We start from the raw sequence: 19,671 nt of genomic DNA on the forward strand, positions 1-19,671 counted from the left end.
AAATTGATTAAATACATTTTTCCCCCCTCATAAATCTTCACAAAATACCACATTTCATTTGAATTTTACCTTTATTTAACCAGGCAAGTCAGTTAAGAACACATTCTTATTTTCAATGACGGCCTGGGAACAGTGGGTTAACTGCCTGTTCAGGGGCAGAACGACAGATTTGTACCTTGTCAGCTCGGGGGTTTGAACTCGCAACCTTCTGGTTACTAGTCCAACGCTCTAGGCTACGCTGCCGCCCCAAAGCAAAAGACAGGTTTTTAGAAATTGTATCAAATTGATTAAAAAAATAACAAACTCATATCACACTGACATAAGTATTCAAACCCTTTACTCAGTACTTTGTTGAACAATATTTGTCAGCAAGTACAGCCCCGAGTCTTCTTGGGTATGACGCTACAAGCTTGGCACACCTGTATTTGGGGGGGGGGGGGGGGGGGGGTTGGGGGTTCTCCCATTTATCTCTGCAGATCCTCTCAAGCTTTGTCAGGTTGGATGGACAGCTATTTTAAAGGTCTCTCCAGAGATGTTCAATCAGGTTCAAGTCCGAGCTCTGGCTGGGCCACTTCAAGGACATTGAGACTTGTCCCGAAGCCCGTCGGAGGTCCTGTGCTCTCTGAAGCAGCTTTTCATCAAGGATCACTCTGTACATTGCTCCGTTCATCTTTCCTTCGATCCTGTCTAGTTTCCCAGTCCTAGCCGCTGAAAAACATTCCCACAGCATGATGCTGCCATCACCATGCTTCACAGTAGGGATGGTGCCAGGTTTCCTCCAGCTGTGACCCTTGGCATTTAAGCCAAAGAGTTCAATCTTGGTTTCATCAGACCAAAGAATCTTGTTTCTCATGTTCGGAGAGTCCTTTTGGAGCCTTTTGGCAAACTCCAACCGGGCTGTCGTGTGCCTTTTACAGAGGAACGGCTTCTGTCTGGCCACGCTACCCTAAAGGCTTGATTGGTGAAGTGCTGCAGAGATGATTATCCTTCTGGAAGCTTCTCCCATCTCCACAGAGGAACTCTGGAGAGAGTCACACTGTCAGGGAGACCATTGGGTTCTTGGTCGCTTCCCTGACCAAGCCCCTTCACCCCGATTGCTCAGTTTGGCCGGGCGGCCAGCTCTGGGAAGAGTCTTGGTGGTTCCAAACATCTTCCATTTAATAATGGAGGCCAATGTGTTCTTGGGGACTTTCAATGCTACAGAACTTTTATACTTTTCCCCAGATCTGTGCCTCGACAATCTATACAGATAATTCCTTCGGCCTCATGGCTTGGTTTTTGTCTGACATTTATTGACAGGTGTGTGCAATTCCAAATAATGTCCAATCAATTGAATTTAAAAACAGGTGGACTCCAATCAAGTTGTAGAAACATCTCAAGGATGATCAACGGAAACAGGATGCACCTGAACTCAATTTTCAGTCTCATTGCAAAAAGGTCTGAATACTTATGTAAATCAGGTATTTTATTTTTATTTTTAATCCATTTGTAGAATTGTCTAAAAACCTGTTTTCACTTTGTCGTTACGGGGTTTTGTGCGAAGATCGATGAGGGAAAAAAGGTAATTTAATCTATTGTAGAATAAGGCTGTAATGCAACAAAACATGGGAAAGGTCAAGGGGTCTGAATACTTTCCTAATGCAGTGAAGAGGCGACTCTGGGATGCTGGCCTTCTAGGCAGCAGAGTTGCAAAGAAAAAGATATATCTCAGACTGGCCAATAAAAAGAAAAGATTATGATGGGCAAAAGAACACAGACACTGGACGGAGGAACTTTGCCTAGAAGGCCAGCATCCTGGAGTCGCCTCTTCATTGTTGATGTTGAGATTTGTTTCGCGGGTACTATTTAATGTTTAATTTGAGAAAAATACGACTCACAAGTCCTCAACTGGCAGCTTCATTAAATAGTACCCGCAAAACATCAGTCTCAACGTCAACAATGAAGAGGCGACTCCGGGATGCTGGCCAACACCATTCCCTCTTTCCATTTTCTTGTCTATTCTCTGGTGTTAGTCCTCCCAGAGTTATACCAGAGCCTTGTCCTTTTGTGAGCCTTGTCCCTTTGTGTATACCAGAGCCTTGTCCTTTTGTGAGCCTTGTCCCTTTGTGTATACCAGAGCCTTGTCTCTTTCCTTCCTCACTGTGCTAGGTCAGAGCTCCACTTCCTGGTTCGTCTCAGTGACAGCATTCTGAACAGGTCAGACAGGAAACCAGCTGTAACCTAATACATACACCTGTTTAACACCTACCTGTCTCTCTTCTTGTCTTCCTAATACATACACCTGTTTAACACCTACCTGTCTCTCTTCTCGTCTTCCTAATACATACACCTGTCTCTCTTCTCGTCTTCCTAATACATACACCTGTCTCTTCATGTCTTCCTAATACATACACCTGTCTCTCTTCTTGTCTTCCTAATACATACACCTGTCTCTCTTCTTGTCTTCCTAATACATACACCTGTTTAACACCTACCTGTCTCTCTTCTCGTCTTCCTAATACATACACCTGTTTAACACCTACCTGTCTCTCTTCTCGTCTTCCTAATACATACACCTGTCTCTCTTCTTGTCTTCCTAATACATACACCTGTCTCTCTTCTCATCTTCCTAATACATACACCTGTTTAACACCTACCTGTCTCTCTTCTTGTCTTCCTAATACATACACCTGTTTAACACCTACCTGTCTCTCTTCTCGTCTTCCTAATACATACACCTGTCTCTCTTCTTGTCTTCCTAATACATACACCTGTCTCTCTTCTTGTCTTCCTAATACATACACCTGTCTCTCTTCTTGTCTTCCTAATACATACACCTGTTTAACACCTACCTGTCTCTCTTCTCGTCTTCCTAATACATACACCTGTCTCCCTTCTTGTCTTCCTAATACATACACCTGTCTCTCTTCTCGTCTTCCTAATACATACACCTGTTTAACACCTACCTGTCTCTCTTCTCGTCTTCCTAATACATACACCTGTCTCTCTTCTTGTCTTCCTAATACATACACCTGTCTCTCTTCTTGTCTTCCTAATACATACACCTGTCTCTCTTCTTGTCTTCCTAATACATACACCTGTTTAACACCTACCTGTCTCTCTTCTCGTCTTCCTAATACATACACCTGTCTCTCTTCTTGTCTTCCTAATACATACACCTGTCTCTCTTCTTGTCTTCCTAATACATACACCTGTCTCTCTTCTTGTCTTCCTAATACATACACCTGTTTAACACCTACCTGTCTCTCTTCTTGTCTTCCTAATACATACACCTGTCTCTCTTCTCGTCTTCCTAATACATACACCTGTCTCTCTTCTCGTCTTCCTAATACATACACCTGTTTAACACCTACCTGTCTCTCTTCTCGTCTTCCTAATACATACACCTGTTTAACACCTACCTGTCTCTCTTCTTGTCTTCCTAATACATACACCTGTTTAACACCTACCTGTCTCTCTTCTTGTCTTCCTAATACATACACCTGTTTAACACCTACCTGTCTCTCTTCTTGTCTTCCTAATACATACACCTGTCTCTCTTCTCGTCTTCCTAATACATACACCTGTCTCTCTTCTCGTCTTCCTAATACATACACCTGTTTAACACCTACCTGTCTCTCTTCTCGTCTTCCTAATACATACACCTGTTTAACACCTACCTGTCTCTCTTCTTGTCTTCCTAATACATACACCTGTTTAACACCTACCTGCCTTTCTTCTTGTCTTCCTCATACATACACCTGTTTAACACCTACCTGTCTCTCTTCTTGTCTTCCTCATACATACACCTGTTTAACACCTACCTGTCTCTCTTCTTGTCTTCCTAATACATACACCTGTCTCTCTTCTTGTCTTCCTAATACATACACCTGTTTAACACCTACCTGTCTCTCTTCTTGTCTTCCTAATACATACACCTGTCTCTCTTCTCGTCTTCCTAATACATACACCTGTCTCTCTTCTCGTCTTCCTAATACATACACCTGTTTAACACCTACCTGTCTCTCTTCTTGTCTTCCTAATACATACACCTGTTTAACACCTACCTGTCTCTCTTCTTGTCTTCCTAATACATACACCTGTTTAACACCTACCTGTCTCTCTTCTTGTCTTCCTAATACATACACCTGTTTAACACCTACCTGTCTCTCTTCTTGTCTTCCTAATACATACACCTGTCTCTCTTCTCGTCTTCCTAATACATACACCTGTCTCTCTTCTGTCTTCCTAATACATACACCTGTTTAACACCTACCTGTCTCTCTTCTCGTCTTCCTAATACATACACCTGTTTAACACCTACCTGTCTCTCTTCTTGTCTTCCTAATACATACACCTGTTTAACACCTACCTGCCTTTCTTCTTGTCTTCCTCATACATACACCTGTTTAACACCTACCTGTCTCTCTTCTTGTCTTCCTCATACATACACCTGTTTAACACCTACCTGTCTCTCTTCTTGTCTTCCTAATACATACACCTGTTTAACACCTACCTGTCTCTCTTCTCATCTTCCTAATACATACACCTGTCTCTCTTCTTGTCTTCCTAATACATACACCTGTTTAACACCTACCTGCCTCTCTTCTTGTCTTCCTAATACATACACCTGTCTCTCTTCTTGTCTTCCTAATACATACACCTGTTTAACACCTACCTGTCTCTCTTCTTGTCTTCCTAATACATACACCTGTTTAACACCTACCTGTCTCTCTTCTCGTCTTCCTAATACATACACCTGTCTCTCTTCTTGTCTTCCTAATACATACACCTGTCTCTCTTCTTGTCTTCCTAATACATACACCTGTCTCTCTTCTTGTCTTCCTAATACATACACCTGTTTAACACCTACCTGTCTCTCTTCTTGTCTTCCTAATACATACACCTGTCTCTCTTCTCGTCTTCCTAATACATACACCTGTCTCTCTTCTCGTCTTCCTAATACATACACCTGTTTAACACCTACCTGTCTCTCTTCTTGTCTTCCTAATACATACACCTGTTTAACACCTACCTGTCTCTCTTCTTGTCTTCCTAATACATACACCTGTTTAACACCTACCTGTCTCTCTTCTTGTCTTCCTAATACATACACCTGTTTAACACCTACCTGTCTCTCTTCTTGTCTTCCTAATACATACACCTGTCTCTCTTCTCGTCTTCCTAATACATACACCTGTCTCTCTTCTCGTCTTCCTAATACATACACCTGTTTAACACCTACCTGTCTCTCTTCTCGTCTTCCTAATACATACACCTGTTTAACACCTACCTGTCTCTCTTCTTGTCTTCCTAATACATACACCTGTTTAACACCTACCTGCCTTTCTTCTTGTCTTCCTCATACATACACCTGTTTAACACCTACCTGTCTCTCTTCTTGTCTTCCTAATACATACACCTGTTTAACACCTACCTGCCTCTCTTCTTGTCTTCCTAATACATACACCTGTTTAACACCTACCTGTCTCTCTTCTTGTCTTCCTCATACATACACCTGTTTAACACCTACCTGTCTCTCTTCTTGTCTTCCTAATACATACACCTGTTTAACACCTACCTGTCTCTCTTCTCATCTTCCTAATACATACACCTGTCTCTCTTCTTGTCTTCCTAATACATACACCTGTTTAACACCTACCTGCCTCTCTTCTTGTCTTCCTAATACATACACCTGTCTCTCTTCTTGTCTTCCTAATACATACACCTGTTTAACACCTACCTGTCTCTCTTCTTGTCTTCCTAATACATACACCTGTTTAACACCTACCTGCCTCTCTTCTTGTCTTCCTAATACATACACCTGTTTAACACCTACCTGTCTCTTCTCGTCTTCCTAATACATACACCTGTCTCTCTTCTTGTCTTCCTAATACATACACCTGTCTCTCTTCTTGTCTTCCTAATACATACACCTGTTTAACACCTACCTGTCTCTCTTCTTGTCTTCCTAATACATACACCTGTTTAACACCTACCTGCCTCTCTTCTTGTCTTCCTAATACATACACCTGTTTTAACACCTACCTGTCTCTCTTCTCGTCTTCCTAATACATACACCTGTTTAACACCTACCTGTCTCTCTTCTCGTCTTCCTAATACATACACCTGTCTCTCTTCTTGTCTTCCTAATACATACACCTGTTTAACACCTACCTGCCTCTCTTCTTGTCTTCCTAATACATACACCTGTTTAACACCTACCTGTCTCTCTTCTTGTCTTCCTAATACATACACCTGTCTCTCTTCTTGTCTTCCTAATACATACACCTGTTTAACACCTACCTGCCTCTCTTCTTGTCTTCCTAATACATACACCTGTTTAACACCTACCTGTCTCTCTTCTCGTCTTCCTAATACATACACCTGTCTCTCTTCTTGTCTTCCTAATACATACACCTGTTTAACACCTACCTGTCTCTCTTCTTGTCTTCCTAATACATACACCTGTCTCTCTTCTTGTCTTCCTAATACATACCCCTGTTTAACACCTACCTGTCTCTCTTCTCGTCTTCCTAATACATACACCTGTCTCTCTTCTCGTCTTCCTAATACAAACACCTGTCTCTCTTCATGTCTTCCTAATACATACACCTGTTTAACACCTACCTGTCTCTCTTCTCGTCTTCCTAATACATACACCTGTTTAACACCTACCTGTCTCTCTTCATGTCTTCCTAATACATACACCTGTTTAACACCTACCTGTCTCTCTTCTCGTCTTCCTAATACATACACCTGTCTCTCTTCTCGTCTTCCTAATACATACACCTGTCTCTTCATGTCTTCCTAATACATACACCTGTTTAACACCTACCTGTCTCTCTTCTCGTCTTCCTAATACATACACCTGTCTCTCTTCTTGTCTTCCTAATACATACACCTGTTTAACACCTACCTGTCTCTCTTCTCGTCTTCCTAATACATACACCTGTCTCTCTTCATGTCTTCCTAATACATACACCTGTTTAACACCTACCTGTCTATCTTCATGTCTTCCTAATACATACACCTGTTTAACACCTACCTGTCTCTCTTCTTGTCTTCCTAATACATACACCTGTCTCTCTTCATGTCTTCCTAATACATACACCTGTTTAACACCTACCTGTCTCTCTTCTTGTCTTCCTAATACATACACCTGTCTCTCTTCATGTCTTCCTAATACATACACCTGTTTAACACCTACCTGTCTCTCTTCTTGTCTTCCTAATACATACACCTGTCTTCCTAATACATACACCTGTTTAACACCTACCTGTCGCTCTTCTTGTCTTCCTAATACATACACCTGTCTGTCCATGTTTGTTCAGCTTAACTCACCAGGTCTCATAAACTGGGTTTATTAGTAATACAAAATATTTGTTTAAATATTAATAAATACATATATTAATACATATATTTGCCACACTGCAATTTCACTGGATGTTGGCCAGGTGGGACACTACCGTTCCACACCCCCTAGAGAGGTTAAACATCTGCTCGGAACGAAGATTCAAAAGATGTCTGCAGAAAGAATGGGGTGGCAGCTATGACATCACACCTAGACTTTGAAAACATCTATTTTGCTTATTGAACTACAGTGAGTGAAGTGGATTTACATCCAGTAACAGAATGATAACTGTACTATACAGAAATGCATAATTATAGATATTAATGTCATTCTCTTCATGGTGATGTATCCTGAATAGGTACACAAAAGGTGGAAATATGCAATATTCTTCTTTTGTATATTTGGGTATTATTCAACACCCAGGCTATTATTGTAACAAGCCCAATCCCCAAACAAGACCACATTTTGTTTGGGCAGGACCAGACCAAATCTGAACCTACGGCGCGACACCCTCCTCTACGGCGCGGCACCCTCCTCTACGGCGCGGCACCCTCCTCTACCGCGCGGCACCCTCCTCTACCGCGCGGCACCCTCCTCTACCGCGCGGCACCCTCCTCTACCGCGCGGCACCCTCCTCTACCGCGCGGCACCCTCCTCTACCGCGCGGCACCCTCCTCTACCGCGCGGCACCCTCCTCTACCGCGCGGCACCCTCCTCTACCGCGCGGCACGGCGCGGCACCCCCCTCTACGGCACGGCGCGGCGCGGCACCCTCCTCTACGGCACGGCGCGGCACCCTCCTCTACGGCACGGCGCGGCACCCTCCTCTACGGCACGGCGCGGCACCCTCCTCTACGGCACGGCGCAGCACCCTCCTCTACGGCACGGCGCGGCACCCTCCTCTACGGCACCCTTCTCTATGGCGCGGCACCCTTCTCTACTGTACTGTCCGAACTTGTGAAGCATAGACGTCTATGATTGGTTCAGATTTGGTCCAGCCAGGGCGGACTGACCAAAATGACAAAACTCCTTTTCAACGTGTGTCGGTCGGTGCTTGTTACAGTAAATGGAAAGACTGTGGGTGTCATGTTAGCTGTCTGTCAGAGCCGGGGCGAGGTGACATTAACTGGAGACAGAGATGAGAGAGAGAGCGACAGAGGAAAGTGAGTGGGACGGAGGGGTTGTCCAGACAGTTTTCACAGTCTTCCTTTGACCACCACATGACAAACAGAGAAGGAAAAAACTGAGCTGAACATTAACAGTGTGCAGGTGGACAGTAGTACTGAACATTAACAGTGTGCCAGTAGAAGGGAGGACAGTAGTACTGAACATTAACAGTATACCAGTGGAAGGGAGGACAGTAGTACTGAACATTAACAGTATACCAGTAGAAGGGAGGACAGTAGTACTGAACATTAACAGTATACCAGGAGGACAGTAGTACTGAACATTAACAGTATACCAGGAGGACAGTAGTACTGAACATTAACAGTATGCCAGGAGGACAGTAGTACTGAACATTAACAGTGTGCCAGTGGAAGGGAGGACAGTAGTACTGAACATTAACAGTATGCCAGGAGGACAGTAGTACTGAACATTAACAGTATACCAGTGGAAGGGAGGACAGTAGTACTGAACATTAACAGTATACCAGGAGGACAGTAGTACTGAACATTAACAGTATGCCAGGAGGACAGTAGTACTGAACATTAACAGTATACCAGGAGGACAGTAGTACTGAACATTAACAGTATACCAGTGGAAGGGAGGACAGTAGTACTGAACATTAACAGTATACCAGTGGAAGGGAGGACAGTAGTACTGAACATTAACAGTATACCAGTGGAAGGGAGGACAGTAGTACTGAACATTAACAGTGTGCCAGGAGGACAGTAGTACTGAACATTAACAGTATGCCAGGAGGACAGTAGTACTGAACATTAACAGTGTGCCAGGAGGACAGTAGTACTGAACATTAACAGTGTGCCAGGAGGACAGTAGTACTGAACATTAACAGTATACCAGTGGAAGGGAGGACAGTAGTACTGAACATTAACAGTATACCAGGAGGACAGTAGTACTGAACATTAACAGTATACCAGGAGGACAGTAGTACTGAACATTAACAGTGTGCCAGGAGGACAGTAGTACTGAACATTAACAGTATACCAGGAGGACAGTAGTACTGAACATTAACAGTATACCAAGAGGACAGTAGTACTGAACATTAACAGTATACCAGTGGAAGGGAGGACAGTAGTACTGAACATTAACAGTATGCCAGGAGGACAGTAGTACTGAACATTAACAGTGTGCCAGGAGGACAGTAGTACTGAACATTAACAGTATACCAAGAGGACAGTAGTACTGAACATTAACAGTATACCAGGAGGACAGTAGTACTGAACATTAACAGTATACCAGGAGGACAGTAGCACTGAACATTAACAGTGTACCAGGAGGACAGTAGTACTGAACATTAACAGTATGCCAGGAGGACAGTAGTACTGAACATTAACAGTATGCCAGTAGAAGGGAGGACAGTAGTACTGAACATTAACAGTATACCAGGAGGACAGTAGTACTGAACATTAACAGTATACCAGGAGGACAGTAGCACTGAACATTAACAGTGTGCCAGTAGAAGGGAGGACAGTAGTACTGAACATTAACAGTATGCCAGGAGGACAGTAGTACTGAACATTAACAGTGTGCCAGTAGAAGGGAGGACAGTAGTACTGAACATTAACAGTATACCAGGAGGACAGTAGTACTGAACATTAACAGTATACCAGGAGGACAGTAGTACTGAACATTAACAGTGTGCCAGGAGGACAGTAGTACTGAACATTAACAGTGTGCCAGTGGAAGGGAGGACAGTAAGCAGGTGACCCAACTGTGGTTTGTGACTACTATGATTCTCATTGTAGCCAATTCAAAATATCAATAATTCCATTACTGATAATAATTCATAAACAAAGTTGATATAACTAAAAAAAACTAATGAATTGATAAGTCTACTTTTACTTGTTACTTCTGCGAACTTTCATTATCCTCTCTCCTCATGAGGGAGAGAAATTAGAAAATATATCTTCAAGATATGTGGTAACAGAATTATAAGGCACAAGGCAATGTTTTTTAAACTTACAAAAGGCAAATCATTTCAGCAAAACTAAATAGAAGTGTTGATATTAGTGTACATGGGTCTTTACTTCCACATTACAGTGTTTTGATGTATTTCTAATGCTGTTTAAGACTTGTTCTGGTAGACGTTTTCTAAGAACCCCTTTTCCATCCGTTTGACTAGAAATTAAAGCTTATTCCTCATTTTTTTGTATGTACAATTGTTGAAACATGTATCTATACCTTCATTTAAAAACAATATATAGACTTTTAGCTTTCATTTGATATTCTCCTAGGAAACTTCACATGTTGGTGCTCAGGGGTCCTTTTAGATGGTAATGCCCAGGATGTGTACTAATACTGAGACAGGCTAGTGAGAGGTGATACAGGATGGGCATTTCAACCACAAGAAACACACTCCATCCCTGTTTCCTCTCTCTCTTTCACCCCCAGCCCACACACACCTCTCACCTTTAACCCCTGCTACATCCAACTGTGTGTGGTAGCTAGAACAGAAGGGTAATTCAACCTTTTGTGGAGTACGGAATGACCCAGTCCATTGTGACCATTCTAATTCATTCTACTTAATAACCTCACAATGGGCTCCTAAACTCAATCCTTCTAGAACCTTAGAACACTGGAACAGAACACTGAGGCACACACACACCCCCATTGTTATGACGTTCCTGCCCCACACCTCCACACTTCACAGGTGAGGACCACACAGCGATGAGACGCCTTCTTGATTCCTCTGTGCGTTATCCACGCTCTCTCTTTATTTCCCCTCCTCGGTTCCTACCTTCCTCTTCCTCTCCTTTAACCATAAATCCCATTCTCTCTTGATTAAAAAGTGGATGTATTCATAGGCTTTATTCTACAGTTCCGTCTTCACCTCCAACTCTGACCCTCTCTCTCATCCAGCTGAACACTTATCGCTTCCACACACACACACACACACACACACACCTTTTCTTTACTATGATTGAATTACAGTACTGTCGCAGGGAGAGAGAGTGAGAGAGCGCGAGAGAGATTGTGAGAATTCCTAGGGTAGTCAGCGTACTTTAATTACTAGCCTATGGCAGACCTCCAAGCCCTGGGCATTCATACCTCGTCTATGGTTGGACAAGTCATAGTATTCCTCATGTGGTATGAGGTAGAACAAAACAAACACACACAACCCCTCAGAGTTAGGCCACAGTCAGACACAATCCCAACTGAAGTCATTATCCCAACATTATTACAACGTTAGCCTACCATGGCCTACGTGGAATAGCCCAGGGATCTAATGGACGAGCAACGCTCCCCATCCAACCTAACAGAGCTTGAGAGGATCTGCAGATAAGAATGGGGAGAAACTCCCCAAATACAGGTGTGCCAAGGTTGTAGCGTCATACCCAAGAAGAATCAAGGCTGTAATCGCCACCAAAGGGTCTGAATAGTTTCGGAAATGTGGGGTATTGGAATGAATGGAATTCTACAGTAATTCAATTCAATGTTTCAAGGATAAAATGACATCATTTTTTTGTTGTTATAGCAACATTAGTAAAAACATGTAAATAATACACTTCCGGTCAAAAGTTAGAACACCTACTCATTCAAGGGTTTTCTTTATTTTTACTATTTTCTACATTGTAGAATAATAGTGAAAATAACAGAACTATGAAATAACACATATGGAATCATGTAGTAACCAAAACAGTGTTAAACAAAACTAAATATATTTGAGTTTTGAGATTCTTCAAAATAGCCAACCTTTGTCTTGATGACAGCACTACCCCCCCCCCCTCCTTCTAACTCTGACTCTATTGATAGCTACTTCACTGAGGAAGATTGTACTTTCCATGCCTGTGATATGTGGTTGTCCCACCTAGCGATCTTAAGATTAATGCATTAACTATACATGTCCCTGGATAAGAGTCTGCTAAATGACTCACTAACTATACGTGTCTCTGGATAAGAGTCTGCTAAATGACTCACTAACTATACGTGTCTCTTGATAAGAGTCTGCTAAATGACTCACTAACTATACGTGTATCTGGATAAGAGTCTGCTAAATGACTCACTAACTATACGTGTCTCTGGATAAGAGTCTGCTAAATGACTCACTAACTATACGTGTCTCTTGATAAGGGAGTCTGCTAAATGACTCACTAACTATACGTGTATCTGGATAAGAGTCTGCTAAATGACTCACTAACTATACGTGTCTCTTGATAAGGGAGTCTGCTAAATGACTCACTAACTATACGTGTCTCTTGATAAGGGAGTCTGCTAAATGACTCACTAACTATACGTGTCTCTTGATAAGGGAGTCTGCTAAATGACTCACTAACTATACGTGTCTCTTGATAAGGGAGTCTGCTAAATGACTCACTAACTATACGTGTCTCTTGATAAGGGAGTCTGCTAAATGACTCACTAACTATACGTGTCTCTTGATAAGGGAGTCTGCTAAATGACTCACTAACTATACGTGTCTCTGGATAAGAGTCTGCTAAATGACTCACTAACTCGTTGTGTCTCTGGATAAGAGTCTGCTAAATGACTCACTAACTATACACGTCTCTGGATAAGAGTCTGCTAAATGACTCACTAACTATACGTGTCTCTGGATAAGAGTCTGCTAAATGACTCACTAACTATTCACGTCTCTGGATAAGAGTCTGCTAAATGACTCACTAACTATACATGTCTCTGGATAAGAGTCTGCTAAATGACTCACTAACTATACGTGTCTCTGGATAAGAGTCTGCTAAATGACTCACTAACTATACGTGTCTCTGGATAAGAGTCTGCTAAATGACTCACTAACTATACGTGTCTCTGGATAAGAGTCTGCTAAATGACTCACTAACTATACGTGTCTCTGGATAAGAGTCTGCTAAATGACTCACTAACTATACGTGTCTCTGGATAAGAGTCTGCTAAATGACTCACTAACTATACGTGTCTCTGGATAAGAGTCTGCTAAATGACTCACTAACTATACGTGTCTCTGGATAAGAGTCTGCTAAATGACTCACTAACTATACGCGTCTCTGGATAAGAGTCTGCTAAATGACTCACTAACTATACGCGTCTCTGGATAAGAGTCTGCTAAATGACTCACTAACTATACGCGTCTCTGGATAAGAGTCTGCTAAATGACTCACTAACTATACGCGTCTCTGGATAAGAGTCTGCTAAATGACTCACTAACTATACGCGTCTCTGGATAAGAGTCTGCTAAATGACTCACTAACTATACGCGTCTCTGGATAAGAGTCTGCTAAATGACTCACTAACTATACGCGTCTCTGGATAAGAGTCTGCTAAATGACTCACTAACTATACGCGTCTCTGGATAAGAGTCTGCTAAATGACTCACTAACTATACGCGTCTCTGGATAAGAGTCTGCTAAATGACTCACTAACTATACGCGTCTCTGGATAAGAGTCTGCTAAATGACTCACTAACTATACGCGTCTCTGGATAAGAGTCTGCTAAATGACTCACTAACTATACGCGTCTCTGGATAAGAGTATGCTAAATGACTCACTAACTATACGCGTCTCTGGATAAGAGTCTGCTAAATGACTCACTAACTATACGTGTCTCTGGATAAGAGTCTGCTAAATGACTCACTAACTATACGCGTCTCTGGATAAGAGTCTGCTAAATGACTCACTAACTATACGCGTCTCTGGATAAGAGTCTGCTAAATGACTCACTAACTATACGCGTCTCTGGATAAGAGTCTGCTAAATGACTCACTAACTATACGCGTCTCTGGATAAGAGTCTGCTAAATGACTCACTAACTATACGTGTCTCTGGATAAGAGTCTGCTAAATGACTCACTAACTATACGTCTCTGGATAAGAGTCTGCTAAATGACTCACTAACTATACGCGTCTCTGGATAAGAGTCTGCTAAATGACTCACTAACTATACGTGTCTCTGGATAAGAGTCTGCTAAATGACTCACTAACTATACGTGTCTCTGGATAAGAGTCTGCTAAATGACTCACTAACTATACGTGTCTCTGGATAAGAGTCTGCTAAATGACTCACTAACTATACGTGTCTCTGGATAAGAGTCTGCTAAATGACTCACTAACTATACGCGTCTCTGGATAAGAGTCTGCTAAATGACTCACTAACTATACGCGTCTCTGGATAAGAGTCTGCTAAATGACTCACTAACTATACGTGTCTCTGGATAAGAGTCTGCTAAATGACTCACTAACTATACGTGTCTCTGGATAAGAGTCTGCTAAATGACTCACTAACTATACGCGTCTCTGGATAAGAGTCTGCTAAATGACTCACTAACTATACGTGTCTCTGGATAAGAGTCTGCTAAATGACTCACTAACTATACGTGTCTCTGGATAAGAGTCTGCTAAATGACTCACTAACTATACGTGTCTCTGGATAAGAGTCTGCTAAATGACTCACTAACTATACGCGTCTCTGGATAAGAGTCTGCTAAATGACTCAGATGTCAATGTCATATGATCGTGGCAGGGATCAAAGACAGGCAATAGAGAGAGATTGCACCGCCCATGTTGAGGCGAGGCAAGGAGGAACTGGTCAATACATGACAATGTGTGTTATAAGACACTATCAGTTCAACTCCTCATCTTTGCTGACTGTAGCCCAAGTGCTGGAAGAAAACAGTTGTTGCCATTATTGTGATTTAATTTGGCAGGGGTCAGAGACAGTAGAGAGGAGGGGTGTGAATGTTTAAATGTTAAAACATTTAAAGGAATTTGGAATCTTTAACATTCAGAAAAATCCCTAACCCGAAACACTATGTTTTTTTTCACCACTTAATTCAAATCACAGTGCAGTTATCACAAAACACAGCATTTTCGGTGTTATAGTCGATAGGCTATAAAGGCCTGGGAAAGTTGTGTAATTCAGATAAATACAGAGAGGAAGAGGTGAACTTTAGACTACTTTGGTGAATTTGCAATGCATGCAAGACAAGACATTGCGAGATGCAGAATACCAAAACATGGCCTGCCTGCTCTGTCTCTTAGTTAATGATGCAAGTGTGTGTTCAGTCTTCAGTCTGTTGCGTGTAGAATATCCTAGCCTACTCATGGCACTGATGTCGTCAGGATACAGAGGTATCTTCGGGCCAGTCTTGCGAGCACGGGGTAGCCTACTATTCATTTTAGCCTCATAATATGAAATTACAGTAGGCTTTATCCCTTATCCTTTTCAGACATAATGGAATGTGGGCCCCTGAAAGCGCCTCGGCTTCAGCATGTTTGTTAGGGTAGACTTACACAAAACATTTTTAAATGCCAACACGAAACCTTCCCTGGAGATTTGAATGGGCATTTTACTTGTCTGTAAAGGAATGAGGCTTCTGAAGCAGGACTAAAGTCCATCACTAGGCAACCAGAACTATAAATCAAATCATCTTGATCTGCTGCGCGGCAGCCAGGAACATCTCTCCTTAAAAAAAGTACTTTAAAGTTTGTTAAATATCGTAATTTACCAAAACTTTTAGTAGAAATACAACATCTAGCTACCATACCATAAAAACACAGCATAAAAAAACAACAGCAGTACGTCAAAATCAGCTACTTTTATTGTTTTTAGGGGAAAAATACAGAACATTTTATGCTGGAGCAGAATTCTAGTCACTTTTTTTATTGTCTGAAAAAGTTCTGTCTCTAAAGGGTTCTCCTCTGTCTCTAAAGGGTTCTCCTCTGTCTCTAAAGGGTTCTCCTCTGTCTCTAAAGGGTTCTCCTCTGTCTCTAAAGGGTTCTCCTCTGTCTCTAAAGGGTTCTCCTCTGTCTCTAAAGGGTTCTCCTCTGTCTCTAAAGGGTTCTTCTCTGGCTCTAAAGGGTTCTTCTCTGGCTCTAAAGGGTTCTTCTCTGGCTCTAAAGGGTTCTTCTCTGTCTCTAAAGGGTTCTTCTCTGTCTCTAAAGGGTTCTTCTCTGTCTCTAAAGGGTTCTTCTCTGTCTCTAAAGGGTTCTTCTCTGTCTCTAAAGGGTTGTTCTCTATCTCTAAAGGGTTGTTCTCTGTCTCTAAAGGGTTCTCTGTCTCTAAAGGGTTCTCTGTCTCTAAAGGGTTCTCTGTCTCTAAAGGGTTCTCTGTCTCTAAAGGGTTCTCTGTCTCTAAAGGGTTCTCTGTCTTGTAAAGGTGTTGCTGTAGATTGCCCGCACTAGTGGTCATACATACATAATAGGACCATTATTCTGCATTGTAAATTGGTGTGAAATTGTATGATTTTCTGATCATTGTAACAGACACACTTTTAGCAAAATGGACACTTTCCCTAGAAGAGAGAGCACTGCCCATGTGGAGGCAGGGAGAGGACGAACAGGTCATCAGGTGAGACTTTGGGTGTGTTTTCCCTTCAAAATTCACCAGAAACAACCATTTCACAGCTATTTTTTATTGTATTATTCTCCTGGGGGGAGGGGGACACCAGAACCCATTAACCCTGACCCCCCCCCCACATATAACCCAAAGTTATGCCTTTGCCTATATGACTGAGGACTGCAAGGGCACCCCACACAGACAGCAGCTAAATGTAAACAGTAGCCCCACTGTGCCAAGTGTTATAGCTACTGCTTCTCGTCTTTTTCCTTATTTAATATTTTTAAAAATCTCTTAATCATTAACATTTTATTCAATAAATAAATAAATGATAGCCATCTGACCAGCTAAAATAACATTATTTGATTGACCAATTTCGTTATCTAGTCATCTTCAAGTTTGTCTACAGGCTGAAGAATAGACCGAGTTTAATCACACTAATAAGAATTTATTATAGACCTATTCACAATGTGAATATTCACAATATGAATTTGACGTTGGAGGACACCGAACTGGTTACATTTTTCTTCTGAAACATTTGGCAAAATTTCTCACCATGTCTGCCGGGGTAGAGCCCGTCATCTTTGGAATCTGCTCACCGTAGGGCTTCAAGGAAGGAAATAGTATTTCCCCTATCGTCGTCTTTAAAAGCTCGTAGACGGCAAATGATGAGTCTTTGATAATCAATTAAACGTCCAAAACACCAATTAAATCCCGTTAGTATCGATAGTCATCCTTTCAGAGTCACGAACGAATGTTGGAATGTGTTTTTCTTCTATTTTACACAAATTAGACATTTAGTCCGTGTATTTTTTCGGTTAAAAAAAAGGTTTTTAAAAACAGACTAGGATGTGCTTATAGATTCGACCGGAGGCGACCCTCCGACCCCCAAATGTGTAAAAAAAAAGATCAGCCTTTATATAAAGGTGCCTACGCCATAGGAAAATAAAATATATCGCGCTGTAACATCCGGACACGCCGATTTCTCTGTAAATCCGAACCGCTCTTCTGTTGCAAAAAAAAATTTAAACGGAAAACTTCCACCGTTCTAAACGTTCAGTGGCGTTAAAATATCTCTCTCATACTCCGAAAAGCTGAGTTAAACCGTCGTTTTAGTCACAGACTATGTCCCTGTCTCTCTTCCTCCCGTCTGACTGTCATACTGGCTCAGAAGAACATGGCGGCAGTTCACTTCACGGTAGGAAAAAAAAAGCGCTGAACTGAAAAGAGAGAGGGAGGAGGGGGAGACTACTGTTGCGAGTTGGAAAGATAAAACGGTCTCGGTGTCGTTTGGTGGGGGGAAAGCTTGCTTGCATAGGCCTCCGTGTCGAGAAAGGGGCGGAAAGTGGGGGGGTTTCTTTTCACGTGAATGAACACAGACACACTCACACTCCCAGAGGGTTCGAGTCAAAGTGACCCTAGACACACCAAGGTGACCAGTCTATAAAAAGACTAAAGATTTCTACATGATTAAACAGAAGGTCATGCTTCACTGTGTCACTAAACTATGATTCATGCTTTCCTAATAGGTTTACTCTAATTTGAATTAGATTAATCAGGATGTTTAGGCAGCAGCCATATTTTATAACCTATTATATGAGTCATAATTAATTGTAATTGTTGTAATTGGTTGTAATTGTAATTGGTTAATTGTAATTAAATCATTGTAGTTGCCTGTATACTTGCCTGGTACATTTATAAATAATATAGTATTAATAATTGATACATTCACAAACCTATGTTTTTTTTGTGTTTGGAACATTAAAAAAAGGACATTCATTTTTATGAATAATATTCTAGGCCTATAATGCATGTCTGACACTTTGGTCAGTGAGAGGTATAGAAGATCTGAAAGATGTATCATTCCAGGCACAGTACAGTGGTTTTCCACCGATTGTTGAGGTCCTGACTGGGGAAGAGCAGATCATGGCCCGTATCTCTGGTTCTGAGAGCAGCCGGTGACTGGGAGGGTAAGAGAGGGGAGTGCCTGGGTTTAGGGGTTCATCTTGGAACATTTCAAGTCAATTACGTTAAACCTTCAGACAGCCTGCATGTGTGTGTGTGTCTGTCTGAGTGTGTATGTGTGTCTGTGTGAGTGTGTGTCTGTGTGAGTGTGTATGTGTGTCTGTATGAGTGTGTGTCTGTGTGAGTGTGTGTAAGTGTCTATGTGTGTGTATGTGTATGTGTGTCTGTGTGAGTGTGTGTCTGTGTGAGTGTGTATGTGTGTCTGTATGAGTGTGTGTCTGTGTGAGTGTGTATCTGTGTGAGTGTGTGTAAGTGTCTATGTGTGTGTATGTGTATGTGTGTCTGTGTGAGTGTGTGTCTGTGTGAGTGTGTATGTGTGTCTGTATGAGTGTGTGTCTGTGTGAGTGTGTATCTGTGTGAGTGTGTGTAAGTGTCTATGTGTGTGTATGTGTCTGTGAGTGTGTGTGTGTGTCTGTGTCTGTGTGAGTGTGTGTCTGTGTGTATATGTGAGTGCGTGTATATGTGTCTGTGTGAGTGTGTGTCTGTGTGTATATGTGTCTGTGTGAGTATGTGAGTGTGTGTCTGTGTGTATATGTGTCTGTGTGAGTGTGTGTCTGTGTGTATATGTGTCTGTGTGAGTATGTGAGTGTGTGTCTGTGTGTATATGTGTCTGTGTGAGTGTGTGTCTGTGAGTGTGTGTATGTGTGTATATGTGTCTGTGTGAGTGTGTGTCTGTGTGTATATGTGTCTGTGTGTATATGTGTCTGTGTGTATGTGTGTCTGTGTGAGTGTGTGTCTGTGTGAGTGTGTGTCTGTGTGAGTGTGTGTCTGTGTGTATATGTGTCTGTGTGAGTGTGTGTCTGTGTGGGTGTGTGTCTGTGTGTATATGTGTCTGTGTGTGTGTGTCTGTGTGAGTGTGTGAGT

The 19,671-nt window shown here is 42.0% G+C and overlaps 1 protein-coding gene and 1 long non-coding RNA gene across 3 annotated transcripts in view; both read right to left on the reverse strand.

The window, feature by feature from the left end:
• Positions 1 to 18,077, reverse strand: part of ubl3a (ubiquitin-like 3a) — a 62,317-nt gene extending 44,240 nt beyond the window's left edge. Inside the window, exon 1 of the mRNA XM_046317403.1 lies at positions 17,338 to 18,077. Coding sequence (XP_046173359.1) covers positions 17,338 to 17,364 — 27 coding nt within the window. The 5' untranslated portion in view covers positions 17,365 to 18,077. The remainder of the gene's footprint in view (positions 1 to 17,337) is intronic.
• LOC124007100 lies at positions 1,895 to 7,189 on the reverse strand. 2 transcript variants are annotated; one of them, XR_006833869.1, is made up of 4 exons: positions 7,109 to 7,189; positions 6,691 to 6,771; positions 2,718 to 2,978; positions 1,895 to 2,329 (listed from the first exon to the last, which is right to left on the reverse strand). It is a non-coding gene; the product is annotated as an uncharacterized LOC124007100 (long non-coding RNA). The 2 variants fall into 2 exon arrangements; XR_006833870.1 differs by lacking the exons at positions 6,691 to 6,771; positions 7,109 to 7,189 and adding an exon at positions 6,884 to 6,928 and having other exon boundaries at positions 1,896 to 2,329.
• Positions 18,078 to 19,671: the final 1,594 nt, after the last annotated feature.

Source organism: Oncorhynchus gorbuscha, linkage group LG20 (genome assembly GCF_021184085.1).
Source record: "Oncorhynchus gorbuscha isolate QuinsamMale2020 ecotype Even-year linkage group LG20, OgorEven_v1.0, whole genome shotgun sequence".
NCBI lineage: Eukaryota > Metazoa > Chordata > Actinopteri > Salmoniformes > Salmonidae > Oncorhynchus > Oncorhynchus gorbuscha.